Here is an 18125-nt window from a genome sequence, read left to right as displayed (position 1 = left end):
TTGAATCTAAATTGTTTATGATGAACATTTTCTCTGTCTGAAAATAAAGACCAGAACAGGTCCTTTTATTTCTGGTTTGGAGGATTGGACCCCCAGCCTAACTTGATCGCTCGTCTTCTAAGGCCAGATATTTTAAGATTTTCACGTTTACATTAATCGATTTATTTCTGTCAGACAGAAAAGCACGGCTTCGGCCTGTCAAACTGTTCGAACCACACAAAGGGAAACGGAATGAAAACTGTCCTTGGTCCTCAGCACGACTCCTCAGCCCAGAAACCCACCCGCTGAGCCCAGGAAGGGGATATTGTAACGGGATTATTTTTACTGTTTTAACATCTTGTTTTTTTTGTGTGTGTGTTTTTAAATGTTTTTATTGATTTTTTTTTTTTTTTAAGAGCAAGAAAGAAAAAGGGAGAGAGAGAGAGAGAGAGAATCATTGATGAGAGAGAAACGTCACTGTCGGCTGCCTCCTGCTCGCTCCCCACCGGGCACGGAGCCCACACCCCGGGCCTGTGTCCTGACCGGGAATCAAACAGGCGACCGCTTGGTTCCCGGGTCAATGCTCAACCACTGAGCCACACCAGCCGGGCTGCATCTCGAGTTTGTACTGTGTCCCCCAGTAAGTTCTAAGCCCGGGAGTTTTGTCTGACTGTCTGAACACCCGGTTCAGTACGCAGAGGGCGCACCTTCCCCCTCGGCTGCTTATCGATCTCCCGGCAAGGAGTCCACTCCCACAGGAGTGAAGTTACTGTCTTGGTACGAGCTGAGCGTGATACGGCTGCTTTAACATCTTTGGGGGGAGATTAAGTTGAAAATGAGGCCAACATATTGTTTTTATTTTCTTTGAAATAAAGTAGAAAAGAGCAGGAAACGTCAGGAGACGTTTGCCAGCTTTGAGCAGTGAGGGGGGGGGTGGGGGCTCTTCATTCACATCTGGGGAGCTTCACTGTCCCTTCCACACACGCGACTTCAAACGACTGCTCTGAGGTTGCTGCTCTGTGTCCCGGTTTACACGAGAATCCCACGGTGTCCCCTGTTTTTACATAATAGGTTTTGTCATCTTTCCCTTTTAACTGTATGTTATTTTCATTCATGTGGTTTTCAGATATTACACATGGATCTGAAAGTAGAGAAAAAGACGAAAACAATGAGTAATCTTTTCTTTTTTAAAATATGTCTTTATTGATTTCAGAGAGAGAGAAGAAGGGGGGGAGAGAGAGAAACATCAATGATGAGACTCATTGATCGGCTCCTGGGGATCGAACCCGCAACCCGGGCCTGTGCCCTGACCGGGAATCGAACCTGTGACCCCCTGGATCCTAGGTCGATGCTCAACCGCTGAGCCACGGCCGGCCGAATAATCTTTTCTTTTATGGACTAATCAAACTTCAACCTAATGACTGGTTTAGGACAACACAAGAGGATGAAATAATCGAAATAGATGACAGACACTAACGCGGGCCAAGGACTCTCTTAGCACTTGTTTAGGAGGCCCCACAGCTCCTCCATCGGGCAGTTGCCCTGGTCACACGAGAAACCGAGGGAAAGGGAAGTCCGGCTACACTCGCCCAAGGTCACAGAGCTTATCAGGTGGGGGTGACGAGCGTGGACCCTGGCAGGTGGCTCCAGAGCCTCAGCTCTTTATCTTTGGGGTGTCTGGCACCCACACAGGTGGCTTCATATCAAGTGGGCCATGAGAACCTGCTCCACTGTGGCCACGGTTATTCTTTCTCCATTTCCCATTCAACTAGCTGGTGACCTCAGGTGCCCCCAATCTAGTCGCTCCACGACCAGGAGACCACAGTGCGCACGTAAACATGACTCTCACACTCCCAGGATCCAGAAGCATCTGAAGAACTTACCTATGCATCGCGGGGGTTTGGACCACTTTCCAGAACTACAGGTTACATATCTAGGGCCCTGCAGTTCGTAGTAGGCCTGGCACTGGTATTCGACTCTTGACGACGGGAGGTATTCTGCTAGCGGGAAGGAGGTGATGTCTCCATTGCTAACAGCTGGAGGAGGCCCGCACTTTTCCGCAGATTCTGAAAAACAGCACTTTAAGCGCTGAAGGAAAAGGCGTTGATTTATTGGCAACTGTCTGCGTAAAGCTCCATAGGAACTACTGTCCCTATTCTGCATTTTAAACCTTGTGTGTTAAAAATGCCTTAGAGGGTCCCAGCAAGGACTGCATACATGTAGACTTTTCAATTCTTGGAAAAAGGAAATACTGGAATGAAAATACTCACTGAAGCAGGTTGGCAAGCGGGACCAGCCACCCTCACCGCACACCATGGAGCCCGCGGTGCTCCCATCTCTGTTTTCGTATCCATCCAGGCACTGATAGTCCAGCGTGTCATTGGGTCCAAACGGTTTCCCCATGATTACAGCCCTGGCGTTCTCAAATATTGGCATATTACAATGTTCTAGAGCAAAATCAAGTTGACAACTGTATTTCTATACATGTATAAAGGTGCTTAGTCCGAGAGAGAGAGAGAGAGAGAGAGAGAGAGAGAGAGAGAGAGAGAGGGAGATATGGACTGGTTGCCTCCCACATGCCCCCAGGGGTGGAACCTGCAACCCAGGTACATGCCCTTGACCGGAAATTGAACCCACCACCTTCAGTGCTCAGGCCGACGCTCTGAGCACCAGCCACACAGACCAGGGCCAAAGATGACTTTGTGTTTTCTTGTTTTTGTTTGTTTTTTAAAAATATATCTTTATTGATTTGAGAGAGAGGAAAGGAGAGAGGAAGAGAGAGAAACATCAATGATGAGTCATTGATCGAGCCCACAACCCGGGCCTGTGCCCTGACCGGGAATTGAACCCCGATCGCCTGGATCCCAGGTGGACGCTCAGCCGCTGAGCCCCGCCCAGCCGGGCTTCCTTTGTTTTAAGACGAAGAAGATGTGATACATTCAGCTCGAGAGCAGATACATGAACATTTCCACAGAAGTCAGTCTGGTCTCAGGAAATCAAAGGCTGGAGCTCAGAGCTGTTTACTTACTGGTCTTACTGGTAAGGACGCATCTTGGAGGAGGCGACCAGCCGTTCTCCGTGCAGGTCAGTGTGTCCTGCTGGTTTTCAAGACTGTAGCCAGGATGGCAGGTGACTTTTGTAGACTGGCCTTGAAAATATGTCTCTTCACCATCTGGAGAATATCCATGTTCCAATTTATTGAAAACACATTTTCCTAAGAATTATAAAATGATAATGAGGAAAAAAAAAAAAGCCCCACACAAATCTGGTCAAAATAATAAATGAAAAATCATCTTTACAATATTTAAATTAGAATGCCTGGACACCCAAAAATAACAAATAGCTGAAGAAAGACGGAAGTTGCTGGCAAATGGGATTAAAAAAGAAAAATCGATATTAACATTTATCTATCTGTAGTTTTCACAATTAAGTATGAATAAATGGTATCAATATTGTTATAAAGTCTTTATTTTTCTCTCTCGTGTTTTTAAGTGAGGAACTGATCATAAAAGAAAATACCTGTATTGGTCTTTCTGATCATAGATCTCTTTCCTCAGCCTTATTTTTCTCACACAGGCTGACCTGAATTCACGTTTTCCTCGGTCCGCTCTGAAATACTTCTACCTGCCCAGGCTGGGAGGTTTACTTACTGCGGCAGGGCACCTTCGGCGACCATCCGTTTGCTTTGCACACAATGTAATCCCAACTGCTCTCCGAAGGAGTCACGTAGTTGTCATCACAGATATACAAAAACTGTTTCCTTCTCATTACTTTGAAGTCGAGTCTGTATCTGTCTTCCGTAAAAAGGCGCCCATGTTTTATTTCTGGAAATTGGCAGGGCTTATCTAGCAAATAAAGCAAACGAAACACAGTACAAACAATGTTTTAAATGCACAAAAATCAAAGGAGAGATAGTTTCATTGGTGAATTATGCTTCGTTCTTAACATACTAATACTCATTGATTCGGGATTCTAGGACACAAAAAGTTATACAATTCACATGAGGTAAATAACACTCGTGACCATTTCACAGTGTATAAAACAACATCAAACCATTATGCTGTGCACATGAAATTAATATAACTTTATGTGTCTATTTTATCTAAATCAATCAGTCAATAATGAAGCATCTTCCTACGTGCCCTGAGGTCTGTTTCCTGGTGGTGGCAGCAGCCCCTTTAAGGGAACCGCACGTTAACACTCACTTGGACTTGGCCTTGAATCAACACCGAGGCCACTGGCCTGCTGTTTGTATCAGTTCACTTTTCACTCACGGAAGATCCAGCTTCAGTGTGGGCCCCTTTACAATGAGCTGATAGGTAAAGAAAAGCAGTGCGGTTGCAGAGACAGAAAACCCTTGGAAAGGGGCGAAGAATCAGGGGTAGAAATAAAATAGCCTGTTGAACTGCGTGGCATTTGGTGGCACGTGATGACTTTAGAAAATCAACAGTGTCTCCCACAGGACATTGTCTCCCTCCTCCGAGGAGCCCAGTCCCCTCCCCTTGGTGAGGCTGGACTGAGGGCCTCTGTTCTCAGGAGCAGGTGCGGCTGAGGGGCGGTGCGCGGCCAGGTCATAAATGGCCTGGAGGCCTCTCCAGGTCTCTCAGGTCACTGGCTCTGGGCGAGTCAAGGCCCTGTGGGGACACCCAGGTGGACTGACCCTGAGCCTCCTGCAGGAGCCCTGGGTGTGGGCCCTCTTGGAAGTGCATCCTGCAGCCCAGCCCAGCCCAGCCCCCGCCTGGCCAGCCTCCCAGGGCAGCGGGGCAGGGAGTGGCTTCAGGTGAGGCAGCTAAGCCGCTTCCAAATCCTGCCCCTGCCAACAATGGGACCAGAGAGGCTGTTGTTTTAAGACAGTGTGTTTGGGGGAATTTGTTACACAGCCATCAGTGACTAGTATACTAGGTGTTAAATGGTGGTACTCTTGCCTGGTTTTTTTTTTAAAAAATCTTTATTGATTTCAGAGAGAGCAAGGGAGAGGGAGAGAGAGACAGAAACACTCAGGAGAGAGAAACATCACCGATCGGCTGCCCCCTGCGCGCCCCCTGCTGGGGATCGAGTCCACAACCCGGGCAGGAGCCCTGACCAGGAGTCGAACCGCGACCTCTCGGTTCCTGGGTTGACCCTCAATCGCTCAGCCACTTTGGACGGCCAGCTATACCTCTCTCTGCCCTCAGCTTCCTTGGCTTGTGAAGTTGTGATAAGGGTTGTTCACAAATATTCTGAGTCCCGTCCTCCCAGGCGCCTGGTAGGGTTGTCCCTCCAGACCCAGGAGGGACTGGTCCCAGACATCACATCAGTGGACGCTCAAGCCCCTCCTGTGAGTGCACCAGGGACTGGGGTGCTGTTAACTGGACACTTAGGGAGCTTTGCTGTGTTGTTATCGTTGTTACTGAAGGAAATTGACCCAACTAAACAACATACAAACTCCAACATCAACAAATTATGAAATTAATAATGCACAGGGATGCATAGTCTGCTCATAGCTGGGCTTACTGGAAGTTTAATTTATGGTAACTCAAAAATGGGAGGACTGAGTTATAAAATAAATGACAGACAGAAAATGACAGTGCAGTATTTGAAAATGTAATAATAACTAGTGCTTTTAAAAATGTTTAAATTTTCAACAATTGTCCATGGTTTCTAAACACCAATTAAAATGTATTGAGATTACACTGGAAATTAAGAATATATTTATTTTAATAATTTATCTTTATTGTTGGAAGTATTACAGATCTCCCCCTTTTATCTCTATGTATACGAAAATATTTATTTAAAAAAAGAAATACATCTCTCACATATAGCCAATTTTGGTAAAATATTAAATTGATTATAATATTGATGACCTGTACTATATAACATTAAAATTAAAATGTTGTAAACATTTAAAAAACTTTTGGCCTCATGACATTTGACATAAGAATGTATAAAATCATTGTCATTTCTAAGATGATGAAAATATGCATTGCTCTGCAAATTTTCGTGTATAGAAGTCAGAGTCCCCCAGACATTTTGGAGACATAATCTAGCTTTTCTGTGACATGTTTTCTAGCCACACTATCAGGAGCATCTTCACATGACTCCCCCCTAGTCCCTGTGGAGTGGCTCCCACACTGTGGAACTCAGAAGACAGAAAACAATCTACTTTAATCCCCCCGGGTGGGTACATGACAATTATTCCATCGATTGCTCCTTAGTGTCACCTTACAGCACAGATACTTTCCACTCGACAATTCTTTCAAAAAGCCCAGACAGCCCTGGCCGGGGTGCCTGCGGGGTTAGAGCTTCGGCCGGGCCCCGAAGGGCTGCCTGTTGGGTTCCAGGTTCGACGCCTGGCCCAGGCTGGGGCGCGTGGGGTAGGCAACCGGTCGATGTGTCTCCTACATCGAAGTTTCTCTCTGTCGCAATAGGAAAAATATCCTTGGGGTTAGGATTAACACCCGCAACAGCAAGAAGACAAACGAGCCCGGACAAGGTCACATTTAAGAAGGAAGCTAAACACTCAGGTCGTTTTCAACTTACCCCGTCCCTGAGCCCAGGGGGCCCACAGGGCGAGCAGGACGCTGACCAGCAGCAGCATGTTGGGGCGCCCGGTGCTGCACCAACAGGTGCTGGGCCGCGAGGTTTCAGATCCGCTGCACGAGCAGTTGTGAAACGCGAATTTAAGGGAAACACCAGAAGCTAGTTTATCGAGGTGACTCAGTAAATATCAAAGTTCAGTGAGTTTTGCAAAAGCCCCTCCATTTTTCATTAATAATCTACTACTGTGACTGCCAAAAACGTATATGAAAAGCCCTAGATCAATTACTAAAAACACAGACACTTAATAACCAACAAATGGTATAAAATGAAATGCTGAAAGCACAGGCTCATGGAAAGAATGCGGGGGGTTCTCAGGAATGCTGACACACAGATGGCACAAATGAGCAGCGATTAGCAAATGGCATAAATAAGCCATCAATATTCACTACTGATGTTAAATTAAAACTAAACGCCAATTACAAAACATGACACCGTGCCCGGTGGCCTGGCTCAGCGGTTGAGCATCGACCCGGGATCCAGGAAGTCAGGGGTTCGATCCCGGTCAGGGGGTCCCCAGGGGGCAGCGGGTCAATGACTCTCATCACGGATGTTTCTCTCCCTCTCCCTCCTCTCTCTGAAATCAATAAAAATATATTTAAAAAGCAAAACAAAACAAAAAAAAGTGACACCATAAAAACAGAACGTTGAAAACTGCAAACCTTGTATTAAGCAATTGTGTAAAACGTGAGTGGGTCTGGTAACATCAGATACAATGAAGTTCAAAAGGGAAACACCAGAGGACATGAAAAGTGTCTTAATGATAAAACATTCGGCCCAGGTGATTTCCAATTCACTGAGGCAGGGAAAACAGCGTGAACAGCGTAAGGAGAGCGTAGAATATGAATTTGTAATTGAAAAAAACTCTCAGAATTTCACAAAAAGAGAGTTACTGGAACTAATACACAAAAGCATTTTCTTTATATTGGGGGGAAAAAAATCTTAGAAAATGAAATGTTAAAAAGAACACTATCTTTTATAAACATTAAAAAAAACCCTTAAAATATTAAGGGATAAATTTGACAAAATATTGGTAAGATCGCTACACTGCAAACTGCAAAACATTACTGAGAAAAAATTTAAAGACAAATAGATGATGAGGCCCATGATGTTTGTGGATCGGAAGACTTGCTATCAGTGAGATGTCAACTCTCAATTAATTTATGCTTTCAATATGGCCCAAGTAAAAGGACCCTATTTAACAACAACAAAATCACTGACAACATGATTCGAAAATTCCTTAAAACAACCGGAAGGTTTTTAACCCTAAATACCTAGATGGAAAATAGTCAGTTTATCACGGTGTGAGGGTGTCGTGGGAAGGAGGGAGTCCAGAAATACGCACCCGCACACAGAGTACATTCAGTCCGGGTCATAATTGTAAGAACATACAATTCAAAACTTTCTGCTCAGAAAATGAGCATGAACTCCAAAAGCCAGTAACAACCTGGAGACTATTTCTAATTTATATCACAGAGGTGTGAGATGAAATGTGACGATCCTATTGTCTCTAAACGAAAACAACAATATGGAAAAGAGACTGGTGTCCATCAGAAAGTTCAGAGAAACCCCAAACAGATGGTACTTACAACACTAGCGCACGAAAGCACATTCGGTACAAAGTACACACGAAAACTCCACGGGGGGCCATGTATCATCTACCAAAGAGGGGGGCTGTTCAACAGGTTGACAACACACCCCTATGGGAACCAGAAGCCTATGAGATTGCCTGATGGCCCGCTAGCCTCCCTTGGGGAGTCTGTCCTGACAGTGTCCGCCTGGCCGTGGCAGAGTTCTCTACGCCTCTCAGGCCGCACGCTCCTGCCCTCGGGGTCTGTTTATGTTACACTAGCATGTCTTGTGGTTCGGGGGGACATAGGTTGAGGACAGAGAAGTGGGAAACACAGGAATTGAAGACCCGCGCGCCGGTTCCCTGCGGTGGAGGGAGCGCGTCCCTGTACCTCCTCCCGGCCTTTGTCCTGTAGACTTCTGGGCACCGCTCAGGGCACATTGTGCGGATGTGCGGGTGTGACTGTCCCTGACCTTGTATTTCATCAGTTTTCATGTCCGTGTTACAACGGCTCTGCCCCACTGAGGTTCTAGCACCTCTCTATGATTTGTCTGAATTATTACACCTGCTAGATGGACATGCAGAGGGTCTCGCATCTCGTCACTTTTGGGGTGTATTAAGCTACTGGTAGAGAAGCAACACTAACTAATAACCTTTAACGTCTAATTGGCAGCACGGGTGTGACAGAGTTTGGTTTTTACGTGTTTGTGAAGTAATTTTATGTTGAAGGTGCAGACAAGCATGTCTTCCCATTTCCTCTGACATAAGAGTCTCAAAAGCCTCAGCGGTTGTGAGGAAGCTTCGAGAAGTGAGGGGAACGCGGGGTGGGAGCGGGCCGGGAACGCAGCTCAGTTCGGGCCACAGACATTTCAGGAACAGAACACGCAGCCTTTGGGTTTCTCCCATTTTAATGAGATGCTTTTAGGAAGTGATTCATTGGTCTCTCGGATTCTAATGACATCGTCCACATAATACTTAACACAAACTTTGAGTTATGAATAAAAATGAGTTAAACCTACTTGAAAAACTAAATTGTGAAGAATTTGGCTTAATAATAAAAAAATTCTGAATGAATGTGCCTACTTTGATTTTAAGACTGCCACGTAGCTGTCATTTCATGCACAAGTGGGATATGCCACTTTCCCTTCTAGACAGAGTGCTCGGAATGCAGAGTCTGGTGACACCTTTCTGTATCCGTATTCACATGTAAACTCAATATAGTCATCTGTTCTTGAATAAATTTTTTTTGCATCTATCCATTTAAGCCTTATGTGATGTTTTTCCATGGTTTCTTCTGATATTACACAAGCGTCTGAAGGAAAAAAAAAAAGGGAACATAAAGCATTAATTAGTATCCAAATATTTTCCACAGAATTTTAGATTTTCATGTAGAATCTTCTACACAGATCCAGGAGTTTATTCTCAAAATCTTTTCCAAACCAATGCACTGAAAACCCATCATGTACACGTGAGTCATTTAAGACGACCAATGGCAGTAAAATGAGGTACTATCTGTAACGCGTGATCATCACATGTCGGCCCGAGTCCACTATGAAGAGCTTTCACTGAAGAATCGCTGAAGGGGGTGGGCGGAGGTGGGGAGGGTGCAGGGGAATAAATGGTGATGGGGAAAATGAAGTAAAATAAAGACAAATAGCTTTTGGTTGCTCACGAATTTCTCAAACTTCGTAACCTCGCGTATTACTATTTGGCTGTCAAGCATCTAAGAGAGTGGCTGATAGTCCGTGAAAGTTCTGTTCTAAACAGCAAAGCGTGACAGTCACTGCATGTATTTCCCGGGGCCCACAAGGACAGTAAAGGACTCACCTAAGCATTTCGGTGGCTCACTCCACTTTCCATCGCGACACTCTATTTTCCTGTTTCCCTGAAGTTCGTAGTAGGACTGACACTGATACTCCACTGAAGACCCCGGGGCATAGCGTGCCAATGGGTACGTGGTAATGTCTCCATTGTCAATAGTAGGAGGGGGCCCACATTTCCACCTGGACTCTAAAAAGAGATGTTATTGGATTTACTGAGTGATCGGCAGATCTTCAGGTGGCCGTGGGCTAGGTGGAAGGGACACTGGCCCCTTTCAGCCCGAATCACCCAATGAAGGGCGGCTGGGCCGCAGCACTAGAGCCAGGTGCCCACTCCAAGTATTTTGCACAGAGACGGGGGACGGGGACTGACACCCTACCTTTGCACTGAGGTGGGTCTGTCCAGTTCCCATTTAAACATGACACTTCTGGGTTGCCGAAGAGGTCCAAAGAGTTCTTGCACGCGTAACGTACTATGTCGCCAGACGAATACCGGGGCATGTTGTTTTGCACAAAGGCGTTTTCCACGGCGGGGGGGCTGCCGCAGGAAGTATCTGAGCAGAAGGAAACAACACGGGTCCCCAAGCCGCGCTCGTGAGAACGCACATCGGCCAACGGGATTCCCACCTGCTTCTGGGCACTTAAAGCCAGCAGTTCACCTGTCATTAAGACTGGACATTCCCACAAATTTACACAGAAGAGCGACAAAGGAGATAAAGCAATGTTTTTCTGGGTGAGTTAAGCTTCTTCCCCATCCTCTCTCGAAGGTTAATAGAGATTTTCAGGCCCATCAAAGTGATGACCTTGCTCTGCAAAACTTTTCAGTTTGATGTAGTCCCATTTGCTTATTTTTTCTTTTATTTCCCTTGCCCGAGCAGACACATCTGAGAAAATGCTGCTACGAGAAATGTCCGAGATTTTACTGCCTATGTTTTCTTCTAGGATTTTTATGGTTTTGAATCTTACATTAAGTCTTTAATCCATTTTGAGTTTACTCTTGTGTAGGGTGTAAGAAGGTGACCCAATTTCATTGTTTTGCTTGTATCTGTCCAATTTTCCCAACACCATTTATTAACCAATGTCACCCCAATAAATTCACTACAGATTTAAACAATTTCTTTTAAAGGCAAAGAAAAAAAGGGTGATGGTTTTTCTGGTCATTTTCCTTCACATTTAATAAAATAAACATAAATTATATAAATTCAAAATGGATTTATAAACCCTAGAAACTCATAATAAAGAGATTATTTGGCATCAGAATTTGGTTTGCAAACATGCTTTTGAATTGTAGCTTCAGGTCCTTAGAAAAAGACGCACCGAGAAAAAATTAAGAATCCCTGCTCGGAGGGATAACCAAGCAGGTGAAGGAAGAAGACCACTTAGAAGATCCAAACAGAAATTGAGGAAAACGGAATTTATAATTTTTATAAAAATACTCTTCAGTCATTGGCGTGCTTACGGGCGCTGCAGTGAGCAATGTGCAGCTCCCGGGTGAGGTTCAGGTGGATATAAAGGAATCACAGGCTAAAGCTACTGTCCTGGAAAAATGTGTGCGTAGACTCTGCTGGGAATTCTTCAAGTTTCTGGGTCACAGCCCTGGAGTATCTGATTCCGAGGTAGCTGAGCCTGTGGATTTCCATTTGCAGTCCTACCAATCCCCCAGGGACTCCGATGCGGCTGAGACCTCTGGGGCTCCAACGCCCACCTCTGAGGACACACTCACTCCTCTAGGTTAAGGCGTTAACCTTCCTCGGTCTGGCCTAAACCAGAACCTATGTCTTTTTTTTATTGATGCAAGAAGCAATTTTGTATTATATTATTAAAGACACTTTAAAAACAAATTTTCACCCAGCTGGTGTGGCTCATTGGTTGAGCATCGACCTCTGACCCAGGAGATCGGGGTTCGGCTCCTGGTCAGGGCCCAGGCCCAGGCTGCGGGCTCGGTCCCCAGTTGGGGGTGTGCAGGAGGCAGCCGATCAATGACTCTCATCATTGATGTTTCTCTCTCTCACCTCTCCGCCTTCTCCCTTCTTCTCTCTGAAATCAGTAAAGACATATTAAAAAGTAATAATAAAAATAAATTTTAAAATTTCATCAACATACCTTTGCATGTTAGAGATCCTATCCACCTGTTGTTCTTACATGTTACATAACTGAATCCATCCATTTGGTAATATTCTTGACATCTATAAGTCACTCGGTCTCCTGACCTATATAATGTCTTCCTCGGGCCCACAAAGATGGCATTATCAATGCTGGGTGGCTGAGAACAAGTTGTTTCTGAAACGCACACAAAAAACAAAAAAACACCCATATACTTGTTCAGTAAAGCTTTAAAAACACATATTGGCCAATAATTATACTCTAGAATATTAGGTATATACCAAACCAATGCATCCTGTATAATATTTTTCTTGTAACTTGGAAATATGTTAGCAGTCGTGACTTAATTACACTGAATGATTCTACATTTCTCCAAAGTGTACCGCGGGAACGGTGATACTGAAAGCCCGAGGAGATGGGCAGACAGGTAACGCTTGAGACCCACTTCTTACATCCAAATTCTTATTTGTCCATACGGACCACCTACAGCATGTACATATTCCTATGTTTTGCTTCTGTCTAAATCTGTTTCCCATAATTACATCAAACATCTTTGAAAATTATGTACTTATAAGGAGATAACTGATAAACTAAAAGGTGAATTGAATAATGCTGAGATTGGTAGGCAGGGACCAGCTGTGATACAGGAAGAGCGATGGGATGTCCATTGGACACGTGGAAAGTGAACTCAGATGACGTCAAAATGAAATACTTCGGCCCCTGTTGCCAAAGTTTTCATATTACTGGGGCTATGAATTCTCTACCAGAATCCAGAACTTTCTAGAGGTACCTTCTAGAATGACTGCAGTTTTATATTTGTATCATTAATGCTCTGAATTATAGATATTTGTCAGCCTTAGAATGAAATTAAGTACACTATACTTGCGCATTCTGGTTCAGGGGACCATTTTCTTCCTTCACATTCTACAGATGCAGGTCCTTGAATTCCAAATCCTTTGAGACAGCTGTACGTATATTTTTGCCCATACTGATAACTGTTTAACACATTATACATATTAGCATTGGGAATCTTAGGTGGTGGTCCACAAGGAAGTCCTAAAAAAACACACACACAAAAAGAATGCATATTTCATTAACTGAAATGTAACTTATTTCATATACTGGCTGTCATATTTGGTACTCTTATTTGAAAGAAAATGACCAGCAGGTGCCAATATCACATCACAGAAAAGGTACACAAATGCTTCTAAAACCACCATTGTGTTTTGTGTCCAGCTGTCAGCTTGAACCAAGAACTTGATACAAAAATGGGAACATATCTAAAAATGGGGCTGTCAATGGTTCTCTACCCAATCATGAGTAATAAAAAGAAACACATGAGAATTAATCACCTTAATAAAAGTAGCATATATTGTAAGAGATCAGAAGGGACATAGCAGGGCCCGGCCGGGTGTGGCTCAGCAGTTGAGCATCCACCTAGGATCCAGGAGATCTCGGTTTGATTCCTGAGCAGGGCACATGCCCAGGTTGCGGGCTCCTCGATCCCCAGCAGGGGGTGTGCAGGAGGCAGCCGATCAATGACTCTCTCATCACCGATGTTTCTCTCTCTCTCTCTCTCTCTCTCTCTCTCTCTCTTCCCCTTCCTCTCTCTGAAATCAATAAAATATATTTTTAAAAAAAGAAGGGACATAAATTTGTAGGAAGAACATAAATTTTTTAAGAAGCCTGCTAGCAGAGCCTTCACTAAAACCCAAATGAATATGTAGGAATATGACTATGCAGACCTAGATGAATAGCTGGGTTTGATTTTACTACACTTCCAGTTTTAGTAGGAAAACCCCCCCCAAAATTAAAAGTGATTTCATTATGAACCAATAAAATGAACAAAAATGGGACTGGTTTGCTTATGCAAAAATTGTTTGGTAAAATGTGTTAATATATAAATGACACATAAATATATAAATGGTTTGGAATATTTGTACATCTAAAGAATTATGCCTTTGATGATTATTTTCATCAAAGGCATGATGATTATTGTACCAAAAATAAGCTTTTAGTTTGCCTGCTGTCTTACCTACACACTGAGGTGAAGTCCCCCATTTCCCCAGGTGGCAGGTTATCCCATCTTCTTTAGACAATCTGAAGCCGTCATTACAAGCATAATTTAACTTGGTGCCATGTGCGTAGAGCTGGGGTCCCGGGGTCTCTTCTCCGTCCTCCGCGGCGCCAGGGGACTCGACGTGTCCATGCTCCACATGCGGCGGCTCGGGGCAGGGAGCCTTTTCTGTATAAAGAGCAGAGGGCAAGGGTCAGGCGCCAAGGTGGCCTTCCGATGGGACAGTGAAGCCTTCTGATGGCTGGGATTTTACAGTAAGGATAATTTGAACAAATGAAATGATTTAATAACTAAAAAACACTTGAAACTTGCAAAGACACAGGGCTCCAGAAAGCCCATGCCACCGGCCATTTGCCCCAGGAGCCCCGTCACCCCTGTTCATCTTCTGGCCTAAAATGCGCATAAGCAGCCGGTGTGTCTCTGGCACTCCCACAGCCACCCGCCGTTTCCGTTTGTGCTCATTTCTCAGGAGGAGCGGAACGGTGCAGACTGATCTCCGCCCCCGGACCGCAATGCGCTGCTCCCCACAAGGCGACAGGGACGCGGGAGGGCCCCACCGAAAGGCAGCTGAAGCTGGGACCCGCTACTGACCCACGCAGCGTGGGATCGACTCCCAGCGCCCGTTCCTGCACACGATTTCCTCTCCTTCCTGAATTAGAAAGTTTTCTTGACACAGGATAGATATTTTTTCTCCTTCTTGATAATTCACTGTCGTTGTCATAGTTTGAGATTTGGGAATCTGAGGTGGGGGTGGGCACCTTGGCGCTTCTAGAAATACAAGAATTAGGTTTCTTGGTGAAAAATCGCAAGTTAGAAATATTAGAAGAATAATTCAGGAAATGGTCAGTAATAGGCATCCCAAAAGATCAAGTTATAATGCTATGTCCGCGTTTAAACCTTACACTGTTTCGTCTTATCCGTCACTAACACACCACCCTGGGTGTATATTCTCATGGCCTACACAGATCCTTACTTTTTCTTCCTTCCGCCATCAGTCTTGGAAGGTTTATGTAAAACGCTTTCTGTATATTCTAAGCCTGAGGAAACTGGTACAAATATTGAGGACAGTGGGTCAAGGTGCCCTACAGTTAAAGAGGCGCCGCAAGACATGAAAAGCGGAAACGTGAACGAACTCTGTGTTATTATAATTTGGTGGTGGCAATAACTCAGTGTTTTCAAGACAGATGTAAGTGAACAGACAGCCTGGCCGGCGTGGCTCAGTGGTTGAGCATCGACCTAGGATCCAGGAGATCGAGGTTCAATTCCCAGTCAGGGCACAGGCCCGGGTTGCGGGCTCGATCCCCAGTAGGGGGCGCGCAGGAGGCATTGATGTTTCTGTATCTCCCTCCCTCTCCCTTCCTCTCTCTGAAATCAATAAAGACATTTATATATACACACACGCGCGCACAAAAACAGATGAGTAGATGGGTAGATACCCACAGAGACAGATGGATGCCTACAAAGACAGATACGTAGGTAGACACATGCATCCACAGACCTTAGATAAGCACATGAGTTATAGGCAAAGGCACATTTGTAACACGAGAAATTGGCAGCAATTGTATTCCAACAGTAATGGGCACGCCCACTGTCCTATGCTAATTTAAAGCCACCATATTTCTGGGTGGTTTATTATATAGCTGACGAATGCACGATACACTTAATATTCAGAAACAGTGTTTTGGTTATTTTCTCAATTACCTTCCAGCTGCAAAACTATACATAATAAATAGCTAATGAAAAAATTTTAAGACACAGAGACTCCCTTTACAAGGTAAGAAGAAAAAGAATACGTTTTGAAAATGTTGTAAACGAGCTCACCTCTGCAGGACACTTCAGGCTCCCATATCCCATTTACGCAGGTTGAGTGTTTCTGCCCTGACTTCCCTCCACATGAGTAGGTCATTTGCCAATTATGCTCAGAGTCAACCCATTCCAACTGGATTCTCTCAGATGCGGTCGGCGTTGGTAATTTACACTTTGCAAGTTCACCTGTTGCTATAAAATGGAAATATTCCACTGAAAACACTAATTAGGAGTATCCAAACAACTAACATAAATATAACTCTACAGTCCAGAGTATAATGAAATTAGAATTCAGGTCTATAAATTCCACCAGCAAAGTCATTCCTGAGCATGTCCATGAGGCGAGCTCTTATGTACGAGCATAGTCCTATGTCCAGTGTTGAAACTGCAGAAACAACCACCATCCTAAAGACCTTCTGCACTCCGGGGACTGCAAGAACATTGGAGGTTCACTTTTTGTCTGATCTACGTAGTAGAGTCATCTCATGACTAAATGTGGTCCCGCTTGAGAAATACGCAAATTTTCATATCCATTTTTACTTGATCTCAAACATCTCTACATTATATTAATCAACAATCTTAAAACGTTAAGTGGAAAAAAAAAACTATCTGTGGATGTAGAAGATAGGAAATTGCTAGTTTAATTACATTTTAAAATAAATTTAATGTAAAATAACAATAAAAGTTGATCTACGGTGCAATGTACAGAATGTGAATATTTAAGCATATCTTTGGCATGATCACCAAAATCCAGAATAAGGAACTGGGTCTTTAAGTCATAACCTATTTTGTATATATTCTTAGAATCTCTGAGAAGCTATTTTATACATCAGATCATCCTACTATCCAATGATATTATAATGCCATAATAATCAATTTTTGCTGGCTTCGCTACGAGTTATATAGAGACTATAGAAGTTATTTATACAGCCACATATTTCAAAAATGCAATGCAGCTGACAATCCTTTTTGATTTTGATAAGATATCAGTGTAGGTCTTAGGTAGTATTTGTTAATAATTTGCTAATGATGAGAGTCAAGTGAGGTTGAACAAAACAAAACAAAGTCAAGTAAGTGGCCAAAGTAATGATTTTGCAATGCAACCTTGAAAATAAAACTAAAATAGAGGAGATTAATTTAAAACAGACAAGAGGCTTGAGAATTCATCTTATTTTTTAGGACTGGTCCAGAGTGTTGAGGGAGACAAAATGAATCTTTTTCCAGAGATGACTGAAGGAAGCTTTGTAGTCAAAAGGATGTGTGATGGTTGCTGTCATATGCCCTATGATGACTGGTTTCTGAAAGAATTTTTGTTTATTGGGAGAAAATAAACATCTTCAGAAGAGTGGAAAGTTGGATTATAGGGAGGTACAGAATAATCACTGGGGTGGAACATTTTAATCATATGTCTATACGTAAAATTGAGCTTCACATGTGTCAAGCAAACAAAGTTAAGATCAGGGACAGATACATACAATGTTATTGCTGGTTTCTATTTTTCCTCTGTACACACCACTGAACTATAAACAATGAATGTTAGGATTTGTTATAATCTACAACCTGACATTTTCAGGAATATCTCTGAACTTCAAAAATGTGGTTGCAAGTCGAGTTTTACAATAAAACGATTACATGTTATTAAACGTCAACTACAGAAGTGTGTTCTCACCAATGCACTGAGGTGGCTGGGTCCAGTTTCCCCTGATACACGTAATGGATCTGTGACCGATCATCGTAAATGCTTCTCCGCAACTGAACTCTACTGACATCCCATGGTGATAGGGAGGAGTCGCATGGGACACGCTGCCGTGATCAAGAGCAGGTATATCTCCACATGTACTGTTCTCCTCTGTGAAAGTTCCACAGACATATGTTCATCTTTAAAATGTAATTTATACGCGTATATGAGTAGAAACACAAAGTGCTGAGTGAAGTCGAGAGAGACTGATATTGTGCACACATTACCAATACACACGGGCGGGGGTGTCCATTCTCCGTCCACACACTGGACCTTCCTAGAGCCCTTCATCAGGAACCTCGGGTTGCAGACATACTCCACCACCTCACCGTGCTCATAGTGTCCCTTCGGTGTCTCTGCGGTTTCCCCAGCGGGGAGGGGGGGAGGTGGACCGCACGCCTGTACCACAGCTACGGGAGAAATACTGCATAGTTCAAGGTCACATCGTCTACAACT

The 18125-nt window shown here is 43.9% G+C and overlaps 2 protein-coding genes across 2 annotated transcripts in view; both read right to left on the bottom strand.

Annotated features, from left to right (window-relative positions):
• Window positions 1-923: 923 nt before the first annotated feature.
• Window positions 924-3958, bottom strand: LOC148090757 (complement factor H-related protein 3-like). Its single transcript, XM_087828856.1, has 5 exons — window positions 3630-3958; window positions 3017-3193; window positions 2250-2426; window positions 1863-2045; window positions 924-1120 (listed from the first exon to the last, which is right to left on the bottom strand). The coding sequence occupies exons 1-5, from the start codon at window positions 3745-3747 to the stop codon at window positions 924-926; spliced, it is 852 nt and encodes a 283-aa protein (XP_087684982.1). The 5' UTR covers window positions 3748-3958.
• Window positions 3959-8980: 5022 nt separating this feature from the next.
• Window positions 8981-18125, bottom strand: part of CFH (complement factor H) — a 91169-nt gene continuing 82024 nt past the window's right edge. The window contains exons 32-36 of the mRNA XM_087829060.1: window positions 14498-14642; window positions 12049-12390; window positions 10326-10499; window positions 9953-10135; window positions 8981-9437 (exon numbers count right to left, since the gene is read on the bottom strand). Coding sequence (XP_087685186.1) covers window positions 9241-9437; window positions 9953-10135; window positions 10326-10499; window positions 12049-12390; window positions 14498-14642 — 1041 coding nt within the window. The 3' untranslated portion in view covers window positions 8981-9240. The remainder of the gene's footprint in view (window positions 9438-9952; window positions 10136-10325; window positions 10500-12048; window positions 12391-14497; window positions 14643-18125) is intronic.

This window comes from Miniopterus natalensis, chromosome 21 (genome assembly GCF_054644295.1).
Source record: "Miniopterus natalensis isolate mMinNat1 chromosome 21, mMinNat1.hap1, whole genome shotgun sequence".
NCBI classification, from domain to species: Eukaryota; Metazoa; Chordata; class Mammalia; order Chiroptera; family Miniopteridae; genus Miniopterus; species Miniopterus natalensis.
This window is presented reverse-complemented; position numbering and strand designations above follow the sequence as displayed.

Bases quoted from the DNA above. Each gene is read 5' to 3' on its own strand.
- LOC148090757 (XM_087828856.1), bottom strand. From the start codon at position 3,747: ATGAGAAGGAAACAGTTTTTGTATATCTGTGATGACAACTACGTGACT. The intron at 2,427-3,016 runs GTAAGACCAGTA...ATTTTGCTCTAG, and splicing joins TCCAAGATGCGTCCTTACCA to AACATTGTAATATGCCAATA. The intron at 1,121-1,862 runs GTAAGTTCTTCA...CTCTACTTTCAG, and splicing joins CAAACCCCCGCGATGCATAG to ATCCATGTGTAATATCTGAA.